At 35.9% G+C, this 18,991-nt stretch overlaps 1 protein-coding gene across 1 annotated transcript in view; it reads left to right on the forward strand.

Annotated features, from left to right (window-relative positions):
- Positions 1 to 18,991, forward strand: part of PIEZO2 (piezo type mechanosensitive ion channel component 2) — a 133,122-nt gene that overhangs the window by 7,948 nt on the left and 106,183 nt on the right. Inside the window, exon 2 of the mRNA XM_015814256.1 lies at positions 17,263 to 17,388. Within this exon, the coding sequence (XP_015669742.1) occupies positions 17,263 to 17,388 (126 nt within the window). The remainder of the gene's footprint in view (positions 1 to 17,262; positions 17,389 to 18,991) is intronic.

Below are 18,991 nucleotides of genomic sequence, written 5' to 3' on the forward strand. Positions count from 1 at the left end.
ATTTCTATATCACTTGTGATTTTTTTTCTTTAAAAAGTAAAAAAAAATCAGATGCATTTCATTCACATGTCTCTAATATGGATATTAAACTTGCCTAGTATAATTTATGTTACTTTATTAATGAATTACATTGGGGCATAGTTTCTCTTAATATATGCACTTCCTCACACTTTTTTTTTTAAAATCACAGATTATATGGAAGTTGATCTGGAAGTAGTTTGTCTTAACTGTAAATAAAAGCCAGTAGCTATATGTAGCAGTTGATTGGTTTGGGGTATATGGTATTGCTTATCTATTTGTAATATAACTGCATTGTGGTGCAAAAAGTTTTTATTATTTGCTTACATCTCTTCATGTATATTGAGCATAGAATAGGAACATTGTTTTGCATTAAAATATGGATTAATCTGACTTGCATTTTCTGAAGGAGCTGGAACTCAAGTATTATTTTGCTTTCTTGCAAAAGAGAGTGGCAGTTCGGTTAAGAACATGGCCCTATTAGGATTCCATCAGTGTATGTCTCCCGATTCCCTTGATTTGTGTCTCTGAATCTCTGTATTCTTAAAGAATACAGGAAGCTCATGTTTGCAGTGAATTTCACCTGTTAAAGTTTTATTATGGCTGAAGAAAGGCTACCACTTTTTAAGTCTATCTTGACATTAAAGCGAAGACAAGATACCCCCCAAATTTTACTTACTGAAAAAAAAAATACTCACTGTTTGCCTCTTGTTCTGCCAGCTTTCCAGTTGCTCTGTTGAACTTCTCTCTTTCCCCCTGGCTGCTCACATAGACTCTTGACCTACCACAAATTCACGCTGTCATTTTCCACCTCTTCTCCTTCGTTGACAGCCAGAGTTTTGTGGAATAGGGTGATTGGCTATGCCAACAATTCCATAGCTCCATGGCTAAACAACACAGTGTAAGAAATTGTTTTAGCTATGGGGAAGGTATGAAAAGAAACACTGGATCTAAACTACAGCAGAATATATATAGACTCTCATGTTGATGGACAGCAATCCATTGTTTATAGTGGCTTCCTCCTAGTATGTAATAAAATGCTTATCTAGCCTTGCTATATTGGGTGTCTGGGAAGTTTCTACCTATCTTTAGAGTAATTTTTTTTTGTTAACTGCTAAATTGTTGTCTGCTGTTCTTTCTAAATAAAATCCTAGATTCTGGGAAAACTCTGATCTTGTCTGTGCTCCTTACTGAACATGTTTCCACAACCTTTTACTTTCTGGATTTTATTTTAACTTAAGAATACTTTGCACATGAATATTACTGTAGGTTTACTTTTATTTTTGTTCTGTGCTGTCTGTATTGGTCAGTTTGAGACCACTGGTTCATAGTGGGAGATATGAGCAATCCTCCCCACCCATGCCCCGCAATCCACTTATATTCCTTTGGGTGTAGATATGCATTTAGGTATGTGTCTCAAGGAATAGGGGACAACACTTAAAATGTATTTAACATTCCACCTGTTCAGTGCTTTAAATGGGAAGACCAATATCTTAAACTGAGTTCAGAAAAAAACATGAAAATCGATTAAGTTGTTCTTTAACAGGAATGGTATATCTTGCTGAACCAGCAGATGTTTTAATCCAGCTTCACATCCCACTCACAATATATAGCAGCAATCTAAAATTGGCAAACATATACGACATCCATTCACGAGAGAAATTATCAAAAAACATAGCACTGATACAATACATTCATAGCCATTGCTGTTTATTAACTAATTAGGTTTCATAATTACTGGTCCCAGAATTATTCAGATTGGAGAGCTGACACTTAAGGATGAAATGAATGTATAGAATAAGTATTTCTGAACTGTTGGCCGTATCAAAGATTGTCCTTCTTCTTATTTGTATTGCTTGGATTACATTTTGTTTCTTTTAATTCATTTGTCTCCTGCTACTTTCTGTTCATCTTTATTGCTGACTATTCACATCTGTCACATTAGCTATGGAGAGAGTATGTGTAGCAAGGAGAAAGATTCAATACGGTTCTACATCCTTGTAGCAGAAATGCCCAAAAATGATGCAAAGAGAGTAGAATGTGTAGTAATAGTAATGAAAAGGAGGAAATTAAACTGCCATCTAGCTAGATGAACTAATTCTGCTTTATTATATGGCCATATTAATAGAATCTTGCAAGTCTGAAACTGCAAAATTCCCACTGCCACTTTTAACTGCATTAAAATTATTTAGTATTAATATTAACTATTAGGGTGGGCCCTTCCTAAGTATTTTCTCTGACCGTTAAACCTCTAGAGTCTCCTGCCTCTCATCTGATTATTTCCTAAGCAGCATCTCTTCTTCTCTTTCCCCAAGGTCACCATCCTCATATTTCCCTTTTCTTTAAAATATTGGACAGATTGGATAGCCACTTGTCTGTCATGGCATGGTGTCCCCTGCTTGAGCAGGAGGTTGGACTAGAAGACCTCCAAGGTCCCTTCCACTTCTGTTATTCTGTTCTATTATTCTGTCAAGTACCTCTTTGTAGTTGCATTTCTAACATATATTTGAAACTCTCTTATATATTTCTATTTTTAGGGGTTAAATACCAATGGTACATCATCTTATAAAACATTTCTTTCAAATTATTATTCATTGTAAATTTCAATCCGTCAATCAACAGCAATTTATAATTCTTAGCAATAACATGTTTATGATTGGTACAGAATGCAGTTTCAAACTTATTTTTATATATTCAAAACCATAAGTCAAATCTTTCTCTTAATTGTAAATATGTGAACCAATGACAAATACGCCCTTCCAATTTCAATTCTTCTTTCAACTTCAATTTAGGTTCACCTTGAATAAATCATAATAACTCACCATTAGCCCACCAGATTGATCTTGCTGTCATTGCTTTACTTAAAAAAAGCTTCTTGGGATGACAACCAGAGAGAAGTTAGGAGAAAGCCCTTGTTCTATGTTTAATCCAAACTCTTAGAAATTATTCTTAAAATCTGCATTCATTTATCATACCACAAATAGGCATATGATCCAAATCCCAAATCATGGCTATGACTTGTTCCTCTTCCATAGCATCTTTTAAACACAGTCTATCTCTAATGGCAGACATTCTTAAAATTAATTTCTGTGTCATTGTTGAAAAATATCCTTTAATATATCCAATGTTAAAATATTTTGCTGCATTCTGTATTAATAATCGAGTTTGAATGTTCTTTAATTATAATCTTTAGTTCTTTCTATTTCCCTCCAATGTCCATTTTTTTAAAGTTTTATCTTACTATGTTTTTTAAGAATTTAAAACAAAATCATTTTCCTATAGGAAGAATTCTTTATAGTTAATTCCAAAATCTTATTTCAAATCCATCTGAAACCCTAATACATTTGTAACTTTCATAAATCGAAGTTTTAATCACCTATTTATTCCAGAAAAAAGTCCATAAATTTATATTTAATTTTTTTACTAAATATTGAAGAAAGTCACTTAGTGCTGTATAAGTTGTCATTCCAAATACTCTATCTGAAAAATGGTTAAAAAAGCAAGTTCCATAAGAGATTAGGAAAGGATGTATGGAAACACAGTGTTCTTGTAAGGAGCTGACTGCAGTTTGACAATATGGCTATTGTTTTGTCACTCAGAATCCAAACCCACCAGAGACCATTGTCTTATGGTCTCTTTGCAAGAAGCAGCTATCTGGAGCATTTGTGAGCAATCTCAAGTCCTGTCCTTGTTCAGAGAGGAATTACAATGAATCTGTCTACTCTCTAGCTCTTCATTCCATTGCAGTAGTCACTTCTTTTTTGTGGAGCTGTCTTTGTTTACCATTTCATCCTGGAAAACCGTGCCAGATGTAGTTTTTGTGGAATCTTCAAAGAAATTTCAGATACAGTATGTTGTAGTAGTTTAATTTAGAAGTGATCAGACCACTATCACTGTCACAAGTTTCTCATTTCAAAAAGACTGCAGCTAGTACAATGAACAAATTTAGACTTGCATAGTCATGGGTTTCATTTGTTGCCTGACCAGGAACCAACAGGACTTGCTCCTCCAGGGAAAGTGTGACCCTGTCCAGAGATAACATGGTCTTATGGATTTCTTGGATTCTGAAACTCAAGAGCAGGATCTGTGTTGGTTTGTGGGCTTCAACCACCTGAGGGAGGTCCCATTATCAATAAATGAGCTTGGCACAAGTGGGTGTAGACTCTGATAACGGAAAATTAGATCCATGCCAAGACCTAAGAAAAGGGCTTGGCTAAGTGCCGAAGTCTGGGACAAGAGGATAGTTAAAAAGAGCTCAGCAGGAGATGTCAGCTTTTTAAAAACTTTCAATAGAAAGAACATCAACTCGACTAATTAATGTCAGAGGCTCTTGCTATATTACAGCATCCTCTGGCCTTTTCCTAGGAAATAACTCTCTTGCTCTCTGAGCTGCATCCTTTTGTGAACTGATCTTTGGCTTTCAATCCTTGGACTGGTTCCTGTGAACTCCACAAATCCAGGACTTTCAGACTAATGAATAAAAGCTATGGTGTTTTTTCTTTGTCTTATCACTATGGCATATGGATTTTAGTGGCCTGGCCTGGCTGTCGTGGTACGGTGTGAGTCAGTAGAAGGGGTGAGAATAATGGGGACAAGAAGCTCCAGTAGGATCTTAGAGCACAGCTGTCCTGTCCTGTCACAAGGGCTGATGAACTAACCTGACTTCCAGCCAGGATTGTTGTGGGGCAGATGCGAGCAGCTTTGTATATAGGTATTGGGTAATAAAGCCCTGAGGGAAACTCACCACCTCAGTTGCTGGGGGGACATTGCTGCTAGTCTGAGTAATAAAGGAGTGTATCTGAGACAGAAGATATTTGTTATATTATTCGCATATAAAAATAAACAGCAGCATATTTGCAGCATATTCTGTGGTGATTTTGGCCTGTTCAATAGGGCGCCAAGCAAAAATATGGGCTGCTTTTTAATTAATTTTTTGGGGGGTACAGGGTGATTAATTCCTAAGAAATTGCTAAACTGTGAGTCATATCATAGAATCCAATTAGTGGTTGTTTGACAGTTTGCCTCCTAACTTAAGCATCCAAGTTTCTTTTAATGCCACATCAGTATATAAGTTATTGCTGGCAAAAGACTTGGGTTATTTTGTACAAGAATGCTCTGTGCTGGCAGAAGTATATTTTGGATGTGGTTAAAACTAAGACATTTGTTTTAACATAGTATTTATTGTTTTTTGTCACTTTTGGCTTCCTTTAATGAGTTAAATGCGAATTTCAGTGTTGGGGGGAATGTGAACTTTGTAAAACTACCTTGTTAAAGCTTAATAAATAGTGCATTTTCTGCAATAATTTATTCCTATAACTTGATTTTTATTTTATTGACATGGAAGTCTAGCTTTGTCTGGGATTACTGTTTATGCCTCTCTTCTTTCTGGTTGGAGTTGTATAATTTCTTATAATATATGAATGTCTTCCTTCCCTCCTTTGCATGCATGCACATGTATACACACACAAACAGCCTTTTCTAAAATTCATGATAAAAGAATCAGAGATACTAGCATACACATCTCCCCATAGAGAAATTGACATACAAGTTGTTTCTCGTTTGGCAACTGCCTTAGGCAGCAACCATTTGCAGTTATGACAGTGATGAAAAAAAATAACTTTATGACAAATCTTTGCATTTATGACCTTCGTAGAGCTGTAAAGCAAAGGAAAGTGAAAATAAGATTAAAAGCACACCTGCAGTTTCACTTAGTGACTGTTTTGCTTAATAAATGAATTACCAATCCCAATTGTGGTTCCTAAACAAGGACTACCTATATTATCTTTCAGGACTGAACAATTTGTGGAAATCTGAAGCTTACCCACAACTATCTCTGGAGATATTTCAGCTATTATTTTTGAATAGGTTTTAATATAGTGCAAGTATATATTACTAAGAAGTTCAGCAGCGCAGTTTGAAGTATATTCCTAGTGCATTGACTTCAGTCTTCTAGTTTATGTTATTGAGTAAAGTATATCAAAGAAAACTGGATGTACAGGATAATAAAGAAGATGATTAACAAATGAGGAAGAACTTCCACTCATGTGAGAAGATGTCAAAATTTGTAAGGCCCTTTGTCCTGCCCATTTCCTAATCCTGTTAAACCATTCAAAGCACAAAGATGATTTAGAAGCCTTTAGAATAAAATCTGAAATAGTCTGAAGTAGAGACAGTTGTATGTATACCTTCTTTATATAGCAAAGATGAAAATAATTATGTAGTCCCAAGTTTCATGGAAAAATAGCAATAGCATTTAGACTTATATACCACTTCATAGTGCTTCTCTAAAAGGTTTACAGAGTCAGCATATTGTCCCCAGCAATCTGGGTCCTCATTTTACTGACCTCCAAAGGATAGAAGGCTGAGTCAACCTTGAGCCGGTGAGGATTGAGCTTCCGGCAGTTGGCAGAGTTAGCCTGCAATATTGCATTCTAACCATTGCACCATCACGGCTCCTTGGTAAGGTTATAGGAATTGTAAGGTTATAGAAATTGTGTGAAAATAAATGACAAAAGACCTATTTCATCAGTGGTCCACACTTAATAATCATTTGTTCAGCAACCATTCAAATTTATGATGGAGCTGAATAAGAGGGACTTATGCAGTGAGTGTGGTAACAATTCTGGCACTTGGCTCATGATCACAACATTACAATATCCTGTGGTCACATGATCACCATTTGTGATCTAGCTGGCTGTTGACAAGAAATGTCTATGGGGAAGCTAGCAGGAGGTCATGGATGGTGAGCATATGACATCAGGATTTACTTAACAAGAGCAACAGGAAATACCAGGGCTGTTCTGGCTAAGCAACAAGGTCATATGATATCACGCTTTATAACCATGTTGCTTATCTATGGAAATTCTGGTCCCTATTATTGTCATTAAGTGAGGACTACCTTTATAAGCAAATGAGGCATTATTTTAAAAGTATGGGTTATATCTTCAGCTTTTTTTCTGTAAGACAACTTTTAAGGAAATATTATGAGAATTGGGTTTTCTTTTTTGAATGACAATGAATATGCTGAACTATTACATTTGGTGTTCTTTGTAAATAGTTTGTTGTTTTACCGATATTTCAAAGTTTATATCACAAACATAAATAACTTATTCAGTCAGGGCATACCAGGCATTCAATGATTCCAGTGATTTGTTTTTTTACTGACACTTTTTCTTCTTTTTTAAAAAAGATATGTATGTTTTATTGTGTTCACATGATGATTCAGTCTGGAAAAAACTGATCTCATCTTCAGATAAATACAGTGTTAAATAAATAATCTCTTAACTGGAATAATGCCATATTGACGCAGACAGAAAAACAAATAAAATTTCTTGAGCTCTATACATCCATCTTGGCTTCTTATCATAGTAAAGTCAGATATCTGGCTTGTGTTCAAGATCCTCAAAATTTCTTTTCTGAACTTTTAAAATCTTGGCCAACTTCATCCCTTTTGGAAATTAACATTTCTTATTTGGAATTTTGAGAGCAGTAATACAATATCTATTTAACATACCGTGTTTCCCCGAAAGTAAGAACCAGCCCGAAAGTAAGGCTGAACTTGATTTTTGGGGATGGGCCTAATATAAGCCCTACCCCAAAATAAGCCCTAGTTTTGGGGCAAGGTGCACAGCTAAAAATCAAGCTAGGGCAGGGGTAGGGGGTGAAGCTGCCCCACGCGCCCTCCACCCATTTACCTTATCAGTAGGACTGCTGCAGCCAGGCCTCCCATGCCCCAACACTTTTCAAGCCGTGTGGCTCATCACGCCAGTGCTGCCACTCACGACAGGAAGTTGCACAGCGCTTCGGGCCGTTTCTGCTGTTCGCGGCAGGAAACTGCATGGCACTTCAGGCCATTTCTGTTGCTCGCGGCAGGACGCTACGTGACTCTTTGGGCTGTTTCTGCTGCTTGCAGCAGGACACTGCATGACTCTTTGGGCTGTTTCTGCTGCTTGCGGCAAGAAGCCACATGGCGCTTCAGGCCGTTTCCACTGCTCACACCAGGACGTTGCATGGCTCTTTGGGCCGTTTCTGCTGCTCATGGCAGGACACTGCATGACCTCCTGCCACAAGTGACAGCAATGGCCAGAACAGTCACGTGGCTTCTTGCCACAAGCGATAGCAAGAGCACAAAGCACCATGTGGCGTCCTGCTGCAAGCAGCGGAAATGGCCTGAAGCACTTTTCAGCTTCTTGCCACGAGCGGCAGCAATGGCATGAAGCACTATGAGGCCTCCTGCCATGAGTAGTGGCAACGGTGCAATGTGCCACATGGTGTCCGGCCGCAAGTGGTGGCAAGCAGACACAGAAGAAGTCAAGCAGCGGCACAACAGGTGTCGGGGTGCGGGAGGCCTGGCTGTGGTGGTCCTAAGGTAAGACAAAGGTAACATAAGACATCCCCCCCAAAATAAGACCTAGTGCCTCTTGTGGAAGCAAAACAAATATAAGACCGGGTCATTTTGGTTGCTTTGTTTTGTTAATATAAGGGATGTCTTTTTGAAAAGCACCATGTAAATACTCAATTTAAAAATTGTAAATATCATAGAATGCTACATTAAGAATAATGAGGTCAAAGCACAAGAAGAATTAGTGCAGTATTTTCCCCAATATGTATGTGGCAAAGAAGAAAAGTATTTCAGGCATTTGACCCAAAGAGCACAGAGGCTGTACAATAAATACAGTATTACTTTTAGTGAATTTTAATTATTAGCATATAGCATTCTTTCAGTTTGCAAACCAGCTAACTAAATTAAAAAATATGCAACTTTCTGCAGTAATTCATTAAATAAAACCAAGCAGATTTCTTTTTATATTTTTAATCTATGGAATAGGGTTGTTATTTTTTATAACTTCATCCTCACGGAGATTTGGAATTTCTTTAGAAAATTAGTTTTCAACATTTCACTTTCTGACTTTATTTGAACAATTGCTCAAAGGCCATTTAAAATATTTGAGGAATCAGAGATAAAATCACATGAAAAAAACTATAGGTCTCTGTCAGTTAAAGCTGAGAGAGAGAAATGGAAAATAAGCATGCAGTCTGCCAGATTTGTAAGGGATTACACAGTTTTTGTGGCTAAGTGTAAAGTAAATGTAGGATCTTGGTCTCCTTGCTCTTAGTCTGGCACCTTAGCCACTGAACCACAGGGATGAAATCTGTAATCCCTTATTTCTGGTTATTCTCTTGATGGGAGGCTAATTGCATGCCTTATAGTTTCAGTTTTAACAGATAATATAGCTAGACCAGTGATGGCGAACCTTTTAGAGGCCAAATGCCCAAACTGCAACCCAAAACCCATTTATGCATCGTCGAGTGCCGGGTGGGTGTGGCCCATTGGCTGGGCGTGGCCCATTGGCTGGGCATGGCTCTGGTGGTAACGGCAGACTGGGTGGGACTAAAAAGTTCAATCAATCAATTCCAACTTTGCAAGACCTTTTTTTTTCCCGTGAGAAGTTGAAATTGATTGAACCTTTTTTTTTTACACATGGCGGCGGAGGCCTAAAGTGAAAAAGTTTTATAAAACCCAACTGAAGGCCTAGGACTGGGGCGACGGCACGTGTGCCCACAGAAAGGGCTCTGAGTGCCGCCTCTGGCACCCGTGCCATAGGTTCGCCACCACTGTGCTTGACTATTTGGAAGGCCTCTTGGTGTACCTGTATGGTAAAATGCAAGGAAATAATTTCTTACTGATTTTCTGCTCATATTTACATACAATATATATTGTATAAGATTCGTAACAAACAGAAGTATGTTCAAGACTACAGGTAGTCCTCAGCTTGCAACCACAATTGAGCCCCAAATTTCTGTTGTTAAGTGAGACATTTGTTAAGTGAGTTTTGCCCCATTTTATGATCTTCCTTGTTGCAGTTGTTAAGTGAATCACTGCAGTTGGTAAGTTAGTAACCTGGTTGTTAAGTGAATCTGGCTTCCCCATTGACTTTGCTTGTTAGAAGTTTGCAAAAGGTGATCACATGACCTTGAGACACAGCAATGATCATAAGTATGAACCAGTTGCCAAGCATCTGAATTTTAATCACATGATCATGGGGATCCTTCAAAGGTCCTGTGAAAAATGGTCATCATTTTTCAGTACCATTGTAACTTTGAACAGTTACTAAATTAACTGTTGTAAGTTGAGGACTCCCTGCATATCTTAAGATGCAGATGTAAGAACTGGGATGGCCAATCCACTCTTCATTCAATGACTGGTAGCCTTGGCTTGAAAATGCAAAGTGGAAAGTGGATGAAAAAGCTAAAGTCCATGATAAGGTAGAAATATGTCATGAAATTAGATTAAAGTCCCTCTGTCAGTCTGGTAGGACATGGACTTCATTTCCTTGAAGTCCTAGTCGCTTCAAAGACCCTGGTTCCCTGACCCTTATTGACTCCAACCCTCTTTGTATTTTTGTTCTCTGGTCAGGTAGAATAAATGTTTCAGCTTCTCAATACTTGAAATTGGATGTCTTAGGATAGCCTTCCAATTTCAGATCCTCATGATTGGCAGAGCAAATGCTGCATCTTCTTGACATTTGACACATATTTTAAAGCAAAGATTTGTGAGCCTTGCTGTTTGCTCAGAATCTCTGTTTATTGCTCCATCCTCCTTCCATCTTGTTATCCCAAGAACTGGGATGGAAGTGAGGAAAAAAAGACTGTCTCACTAAAGTTATCCTGGGAGGCAAAAAATTTGCATCAGTTTCTTGAGGGAATACAAACAGTACAACTCATTTTATTTGCTTTGTGTGCTGTTGCCCTTTATTTTAAAATACCCCATAATTGTCAGTTTCAGGGGATTGTATAAAGGTTATCTTAAAATGAAATCAATAAGAATATGGAACGTCTTCTTGCTTTCAAGGAATGGAAAAGTATGTAAAAATATTTTTCTCTTAAAAATAGTTTGAATTATTTCAATTCAGCCTCAGTGAATGCAGTAAGAGACGTATTCCTGGGTAAAGGTATATAGGTTTTAGACACAACAGTGTAAATAAAATATTATTTATTTATTTAAACGTATTATGTGTCCAAATATTTTATTCTTTCAAGAGATTGTGTCTTAAACTGTACTCCATAAGTAATCTAACAAGTAGCACAGAATTACTTAAGTAAATATTGGGTGATTCAAAATGTTGATAATCGTGTGCGTGTTATCTAACCATGAAATGAAAATTCAATCTCAAGTTGAAAGCATCACCAAAGCTAATCAGATTGCAGTTATTCCATGCGGTTGCCTGGTGAAGGAGAGGTTTGCTGAAGCATTTCACATACTTCTGAGAAAAATGGAAGAAATGGTAATCTTTTAGCAAGCAAACTACTACAAATACTGCAATTTTCTGACCCACAAGAAGACTGCTGTGACTATAAAGGCCGTATTGTAGAAAGTAATTAATTGGATATGACTTGTTCACTTGGCATTCTGAAATAACTGTGTGTAAGGAAAAAATAATTTTCCTTACACACAGACACATAAAAATTGCTTGGCCCTGTAGCATGTTGTACACAAGTATGACATTAGTATACTTAATACATTTATTTCTGACAACGTTTATATTGAAAACTAAATCTATTATCAAATAAAATTGAAACTTCCTATCATTAAGATAATACAGTAAGTGGTTGCTAAGCAAATTCTGAACATGTTGTTATTTGCTCATGAAATTGAGGCATGAATATGTGACAATGATTTCCAAAGATATCCAGGAATATTACTAGCATAGTTTGTCTTTATATAATACTTTCTCCAGTTTCTGTTTCTGTCCAAGAGGCTAGCCATAGAACCTCACTTGCTTACATGTAGGGAAAATAATTGCTTCAAATAATACTTACCTTGTTTTTATTTGAATAAATGGAAAAGACAGTGTATGTTTCTGGACTGCCACATGCTGTGATGGTCACATGTAGAGCCTGGGTATATATGTAATTATCTGTTGTTGCGAAATACATCAGAATGTTTTACATTTTGTGCTCTGACATATTCTTTCCTTCATGATAATAGATTACTTTCCTATAGCCTTTACAACTATTCTGGCCTACATTTTAAGTGGTATGCTACCTAAATTTTGAACTTTTTTTTGGTAGCATATGGCATAAATGCTGAAAATATTTTGGTTTGTCATTCTGTTGACTGTACAATTCTTTAGAATCTCATATTCCCTGGGGACAGGATATGTCACTCCCATTTTTGAGTGGGAGGCTACTCATGTTTCTGAAAAGCAAATTGTCATCGGGGAACTGATTCTTGAATGAGAGTAGTCAAACTCAATTGAACCAATCTACAGAATTGCCAGCATTTTCCAAAGCCCCCATGAAATATTTCATATAATTAATGGATGCTTCTTCGCCTATTTATTTATATCGGCAGAAACAAGCACAAAATATATATAACCTCTTTTGAAACTGAAAATATAATGCACGTTTTGTTTATTTTTCCATGCACTACCTCCTTGTTAGCTTTTAATGTAACATTTGATTGCCTATGGCATCATTTTATCTATGAAATAGAATTATTCAGATTGCAATTAAGTGACTATATTTAGATAAGTTCTATGTCAGTCTTCAGACATATAATCCATACATATAATCCATATAATCCATACATGTAATCCAAAAGCATTAAATATGATTTCTTAATATCATTTTACAAATATATGTTAGGTATAGTGAATAATTATAGCAATGCACTGACTACAGATTGTCATTCAAATCCTTTTTTAATTAATACAACATTGTTCTGTTTTAACATACAAGAGGCATTTACAACAAAATCTTTGCAAAGTTAATTAATCCCCCACTAGTTTCTGCAGTTGTCAATTGATATATAGAATTCTGGCCTTTGCAGTATGCTCTGAACTGTGAAGAGCTAAATAAGCAAATTTATTTTTCTGATCTTCTTTATTCTCTTTGATAGAATTTTGGGTTTTAATTTTTTAGATGAGAAAAAAGAGTTTTTTTATTTTTAAAATATCTTCTGCACTTCTGCATATTATACCCTGCCTATATCAGTATCTTACTTCATTTGGTTCCAGTTTGATTCCAGCGTAATCATTGTTTGGTGATTTATGTTTGGTGTTCTTGGGAAGATGCAGAAAATATTTCACGGGGGACACTTCTTTGAGATCCCTATTAATCTATTAAATCTGCAAATCCTATTTACTTTTCATGCCTACAGCTTCTGTCTATCCCCCATATGGATCATCCACATTCTTTAATTGCTTTGTGGCGTTTCTTAAGGTTTTTGAGGAAAATGGAATATCCCTAGCTAACAACATCATTATCTACTTCATGTTTTGATGTGCAGCCACATATTTCTAACATCAAAAACTGTGGCCACTGCTTCTCCTATTGTCTGCCTGCAGTGTTCAAGTAATTATTGTAACCAATCTGATATAGTCAAGGAGAATGAGCCATTGATTGATTAATCAATCAGCGCACATAACTCCAGGCAGTATAAATCATAGCCAGCACATGCTCATCCTTGAACTTCCAGAAGCATTAAGCCCAAAGAACAAAGAATAACAGGTGGTGTTACTTCTGAATAGTGTCTTTATTGTTGTTTACCTATTGACAGAATCTTGCCAGACTAAAGCAACTATCTACGTAACTATAGCTATACTGTGTGAACTGCTGGGGAGGGGGCATGTTAGCTTTCTTCCTGCCTACCAGAGATCCCATATTCCACTGCTTTTTTGCCCTCCGGGAAGCAGCCCTTCCATCTTGGGAAATCAGACTACATTCCACCACAGGAAGCAAAGAAGAGCAACTGCATCTCATTGCTCAGCTTCTCTGAAATAATTACAACTTCATTTATACTGAATATTATTTTTTCCCTTCTCCAGAGCTCAGAGAACTATACTGTGAGTTTGAAGGATTTATTTGGTAAATCTTCTAAATGCTAGAATTTAAATAGCAAAGGGCTTGATGTAAAACACTTCAAAATGCTTATCAGTTAGATATCCAGTATTTTCCAAGATGAAGCAACCCTAAAAGTTAATAAAAAATAGGAATAAAATTCAGAATAGTTTAGTTTAGCTTAAGGCAGTGGTGGCGAACCTATGGCACGGGTGCCAGAGGCAGCACTCAGAGCCCTCTCTGTGGGCACGTGCACCGTCGCCCCAGTCCTAGGCCTTCAGCTGGGTTTTATAAAACCTTTTGCCGTGTGCAAAAAAAAAAAGGTTCAATCAGTCAATTTCAACTTCTCGCGTGAAAAAAAAGAGCTTGCAAAGTTGGAACTGATTGATTGAACATTTTAGCCCCAGTCTGCCGTTACCACTGCAACCACACCCAGCCAATGGGCCACGCCCAGCCAATGGGCCACACCCAGCCAATGGGCCACACCCACCCGGCACTCAACGATGCATAAGTGGGTTTTGGGTTGCAGTTTGGGCACTCAGTCTCTAAAAGGTTCGCCATCACTGGCTTAAGGTATAGTTATACCTCAGTGTGTAATGCTTATATCTGTAGTGATTATGTGATTAACTTTGGTTGCATAATTAGGTGTGGAACCAATTATAGGCTTCACTGTGCATAGCTGTAAATATGCTGTTAAACATTTCTTTATACCAACATGGCCAACTTGTGCTACGTTCATTTCTCTGATATTCATGGTTCTCTTCTGATCATGACTGCTCAAAATCTATGCTGTGATTTGGTTGTAGAACACATGACAACTATAGAGTAAACCCTGAAGCAAGCATACTGTGTGTTGGTGAACAAATAATTTAAGCATACTAAAAAAAAAGCTGGAAAATTTCCTCCATAAGACCATTCATAAATGCAATGTACCAGCACTTTCCAGATGTTAAGGACCTACCATTGTTCTCCAGGTTACTAGAGATTATTCATTAATTGTTAAGCTTCATTTCATCTCTGCTAGAAACGTAAAATATTTGAATTCACTTTGTTACTTCTCTAGCCAAAAGATCACAAGGAAGTTTAACTCTAGAATAAAAATTTAAGGATTTTCAGTTGGAGGAAGCTTGTTTTTTTATACTACTTTGCCAACTGTGAAGACACTCAATTTTAGTTGCCTCAGGTGAAGGTACAGTTCTCCCTTCTATCTACCCAAGTAAGGATACTATTTATTTCACTTGTTCCGTAAATCCTATTTCCCACCCCTGTTATGTCTCTTCTTAGAGATGGACAGCTCCATGGAAATTTGTCATGAGTTCAATCATACATTCATTCATTCACAAAATTTTAAAAATGCGCACACAAAATTGTGTTGAAACTGATTTATGCTGACCTAAGTTGGAGATGTTAGGCTATTTGACACAGAGAATCTCCCATTTCTATGGGTAAATTGCAACTTGATCATATTCAAATTAACTTGGAAACAAATCAAATACTGAATGTCCATTTCTGTTTGTGTAGGACTGCAACCTGTAAAAATCCGTTACTTTTTTGCTTGCTGCTTTGACTGAACAGACTCTTTCCTTTGACTTTTCATTTTGTATTCATAATGCTGACTAATATTTAAATAAAAAAACATTGGTGCTAACTTGAAGTCATTATATCAATTCATGTTTATATATTCCTTCCACACCATTTCCATAGCATGATGGATTTTCATCCTTGTAGAAATCAGGTTGCGCATATTATTTTGTTATTTAGCATGCTGGTCTATCTGGGTTTCTATTGTGAGTTTAAAATATTTCCTGTCTGCTCTGGTCCCAATGTTGATTATTCCATTTAATGGAATGGATAAATAATTATCCATTATTCATTTATTACATTTTATGCCACTTATCTATCTCTACTTGTTTCATATGTGTGGAGAAAAAAAATTGTGCAGCTCAGAAACTCTAGATAACAAACATTGTTTTGAATATGTAGGGATTTTGTAAATATCACTTTATAAATATGCAGCTTGGTTGCAGGAAAAAAAATAACTGTTGCCAATCCCCAAACAGTATAAACTTGTTGGTTCATTGTGTGTTGTTAACAATGGTTGTTGTTGCCTATAGTATATAATTCAGATAGAATTCCTCATTTAATGCACCTGAATATTTTGCATTTAGTTGCTATTTCTTGCTTTAAATCAAGAAGGGTAGCTGTAAGCTGCACAGATAGTTCTCACTTAGCAACCACAATTGAGATCAGCAACTGTGTCACTAAGCTCCATGATTGCTAAGCAAAAAAAACCCATGTAATTGCAATGGACATATTATGTCACTTCTTGTTTATTAAACAATCACTGTGGTTGTTAAGTAAGACATCATGTGGCCATGACTTACAATTTTACTTCTGTTTCTTCTAGTAACTCTGTTGTCGGAATCCATTTGGGAAGCATGCAAATTGGGATCACATGAGCGGGAGCGCTGCAACAGTAGTAAATGTGGGCTGGCTGAGAAGCACCCAAGTGGCAATCACATGACTTTGGGATGTTGTTATGGTCGTTAATGTGAGGATAGGTTGCAAAGCTGCTCTTACACCATCGTAAGTTCAGATGGTCACCAAATGAGGTAGTTATTAAGTAGGAACTACCTGTATATGAAATTGCTACAGAGATTTCCTAGAATCTCTTCAGGAAGCGTATTTATGAATAACACTGTGGCAGTAGTCAAAATATTTCTTTGTTTTAAATTTATTTATATATTCATCATTATAATATTTATATAAAATGTATCCATATGTCACCTATAGTATTCAGATATATGTGAATTTATTGAACAAGGTCATCTAGAGATCACCAGTCCTACTAAATATTTAATTTATATGCTTGGTTGATTTCCAGTGAAATATGTAGATAAATAATAAATTGTTTGAATGTATTTTGAATAGTGTGAACAATAAATAAAAGCTAATAATTTCTTAAGTCATTTTAATTTGATTTCTATTCTTTTCATATATTTTTGTTTGGAATTTGACATGTGGTTGTGAACTTTTTTCCCTTTATCTCTCAATTTCTTTATCATGAAGTTTGGCACAATGCATTTTAGCATGCATTGTAATATCTATGATTTTATTGTGTGCTTTTTAATACAATTTATACCAGTGTGTGTTAATTTATTTATTTGTCAAATTAATATGGTTGCCCATCTCAAACAAATTGATTCTGGGCAGCATACAATAACACCTAGAAATAAAACATATTACAAAAACAATTAAAAACAATTAAAATAATAAATGTAGATTAAAAACAAAACCACAAGCAAGAGAATCTGACACATAATACAGTTAATGTTGCAATCTTGTCTACATCGGGCCTTTTATCATGTTAAATTATTTCAAATTGTGTTTTATATCTTTCAGGGCATACAGGGCGGTTATTAAAATCCTTGTGTTTCATGAGTTTAACATTTCTGCTTGTGCACATCATCTTTCAAATCACAATAGCCAGCCTTGAAGCTGCAAAAACTATTCAACCTAATTATAACTGTGAGTATAATTCTTTTTAATCTTTTAATCTTCTAGTATTCTGCATAGCTTATGTGGGAAGCATACTGGAATATGAATGTGTGAATCAATTTAAAACTGGATAGTTTTACTTTCCAGTTTAGTAATGGTATTTTGGTTTGTCATAATTTTAAAATTATGTTTTTTTTAAAAAAAGACTCTCTTTCCCTAGTTTGTAAAGTTTTTCTATACGATATCTCCTAACCTAATTTTGAATATAAACCTGTGCTAATAAAACGTGTAATGCAAGTTTTCCATCATGTAATCCTGCTACATATAACTTATTTGAGGGATTCTACAAGTCTGGAGGTATTTCAGCACATGTGTCACAGGATATTTAGGCGGACAGTTGTGGCTGCCATCATGATTTATTTTAACCATACCCTACAGATATTAATATATTTTGGACAATGCAAATGTGTTACCAGCCTCTGACTTAGCCAATCTAGTTTTCTTAGTAGAAACTGTTGTAAATGTTGCATTGTGGAAAATTGGTGCAACAACTCCCAGCTAAAATTATACATAGCCTGAGTTTGATTTAATTTCAGTTGTGGCATTAGGGCTAAATTTTAGTAGCAATTTCTTGTATCAAAGAAAATCTGCACAATTCTTTTCTGTATATACAGGTCTCTTCTTAATGTTTAGAGTGAAATATGTATTGATGATGCTATTGCTTGTGTAATACTTTGCTTATTAATTCAGAATTTACAAAGATGACAACCAGAAAGTCAGAGGAGAAAAAAATTAAGAGAAGAGCAATTTCAGTAAGTGTCTGGCTTACAAAAGGACTAAGTCTCAAAATTAATTATGGAGAAAGGGCAGAATGCTGAAACAAGAAATTTCAGATATTTTGTTAATAAAGCATGTTTTGGAAATGAATGGCTTTTGTTGTTGTGGAGCTAAGTAACTTTGAACCAGCTTTAGGAATTCCATGAATTCAAAATAAACATTAGATGGATCATAATATTTCCTAATATATAGATTGTGTTATCCAGTTAATCAACAAGTACCACTCACAATGTGAAAATAATTTTGTATTCTACCATTCACAAAATTATCTTCCTATTGTGATTCTTCCAGTCATAATAATATAAAAAAATATTGATTTTGCATCAGTAGGCAATATGCAGTCTTCAAAATTGGTCCCTTTTTATCACTCTTGGATCCCATCTGGTCATCAATCAACAAACCAATTTGAAACAAGACAGAAATACTATGCTATATTTCAAGTCCTAATCATAGACATATTGCAATTAGAATAATAAAGAAATTTCAACCAAGTTATGCTGAAACCACAACCCCTACCTATTTTTGTAAAATTGCTTCACTTACTTCATAGCCTACGTGCAACCTTTGCTCATCCAAAGTTTATCCATTCCTGAGTCGTACAGTAACTCATGAAAAACTGTAATGCCCAAACTTGTCTGTTGAAGAAAAAATGTTTTAAAATAAAGGAAGAAAGATAAATACCTTTAAAAAAAAGATGTTTCTGATTCTTGTCAGTTTTTCACTTCTGGAACTGTGTTCTGTATGTGGATCTGGTTTTACAAAGATAAAACCTTTTAAAACTTATTAAAGAATATAT

Source organism: Protobothrops mucrosquamatus, unplaced genomic scaffold (assembly GCF_001527695.2).
Source record: "Protobothrops mucrosquamatus isolate PMUCROS unplaced genomic scaffold, P.Mucros_1.0 scaffold233, whole genome shotgun sequence".
Lineage (NCBI taxonomy): Eukaryota > Metazoa > Chordata > Lepidosauria > Squamata > Viperidae > Protobothrops > Protobothrops mucrosquamatus.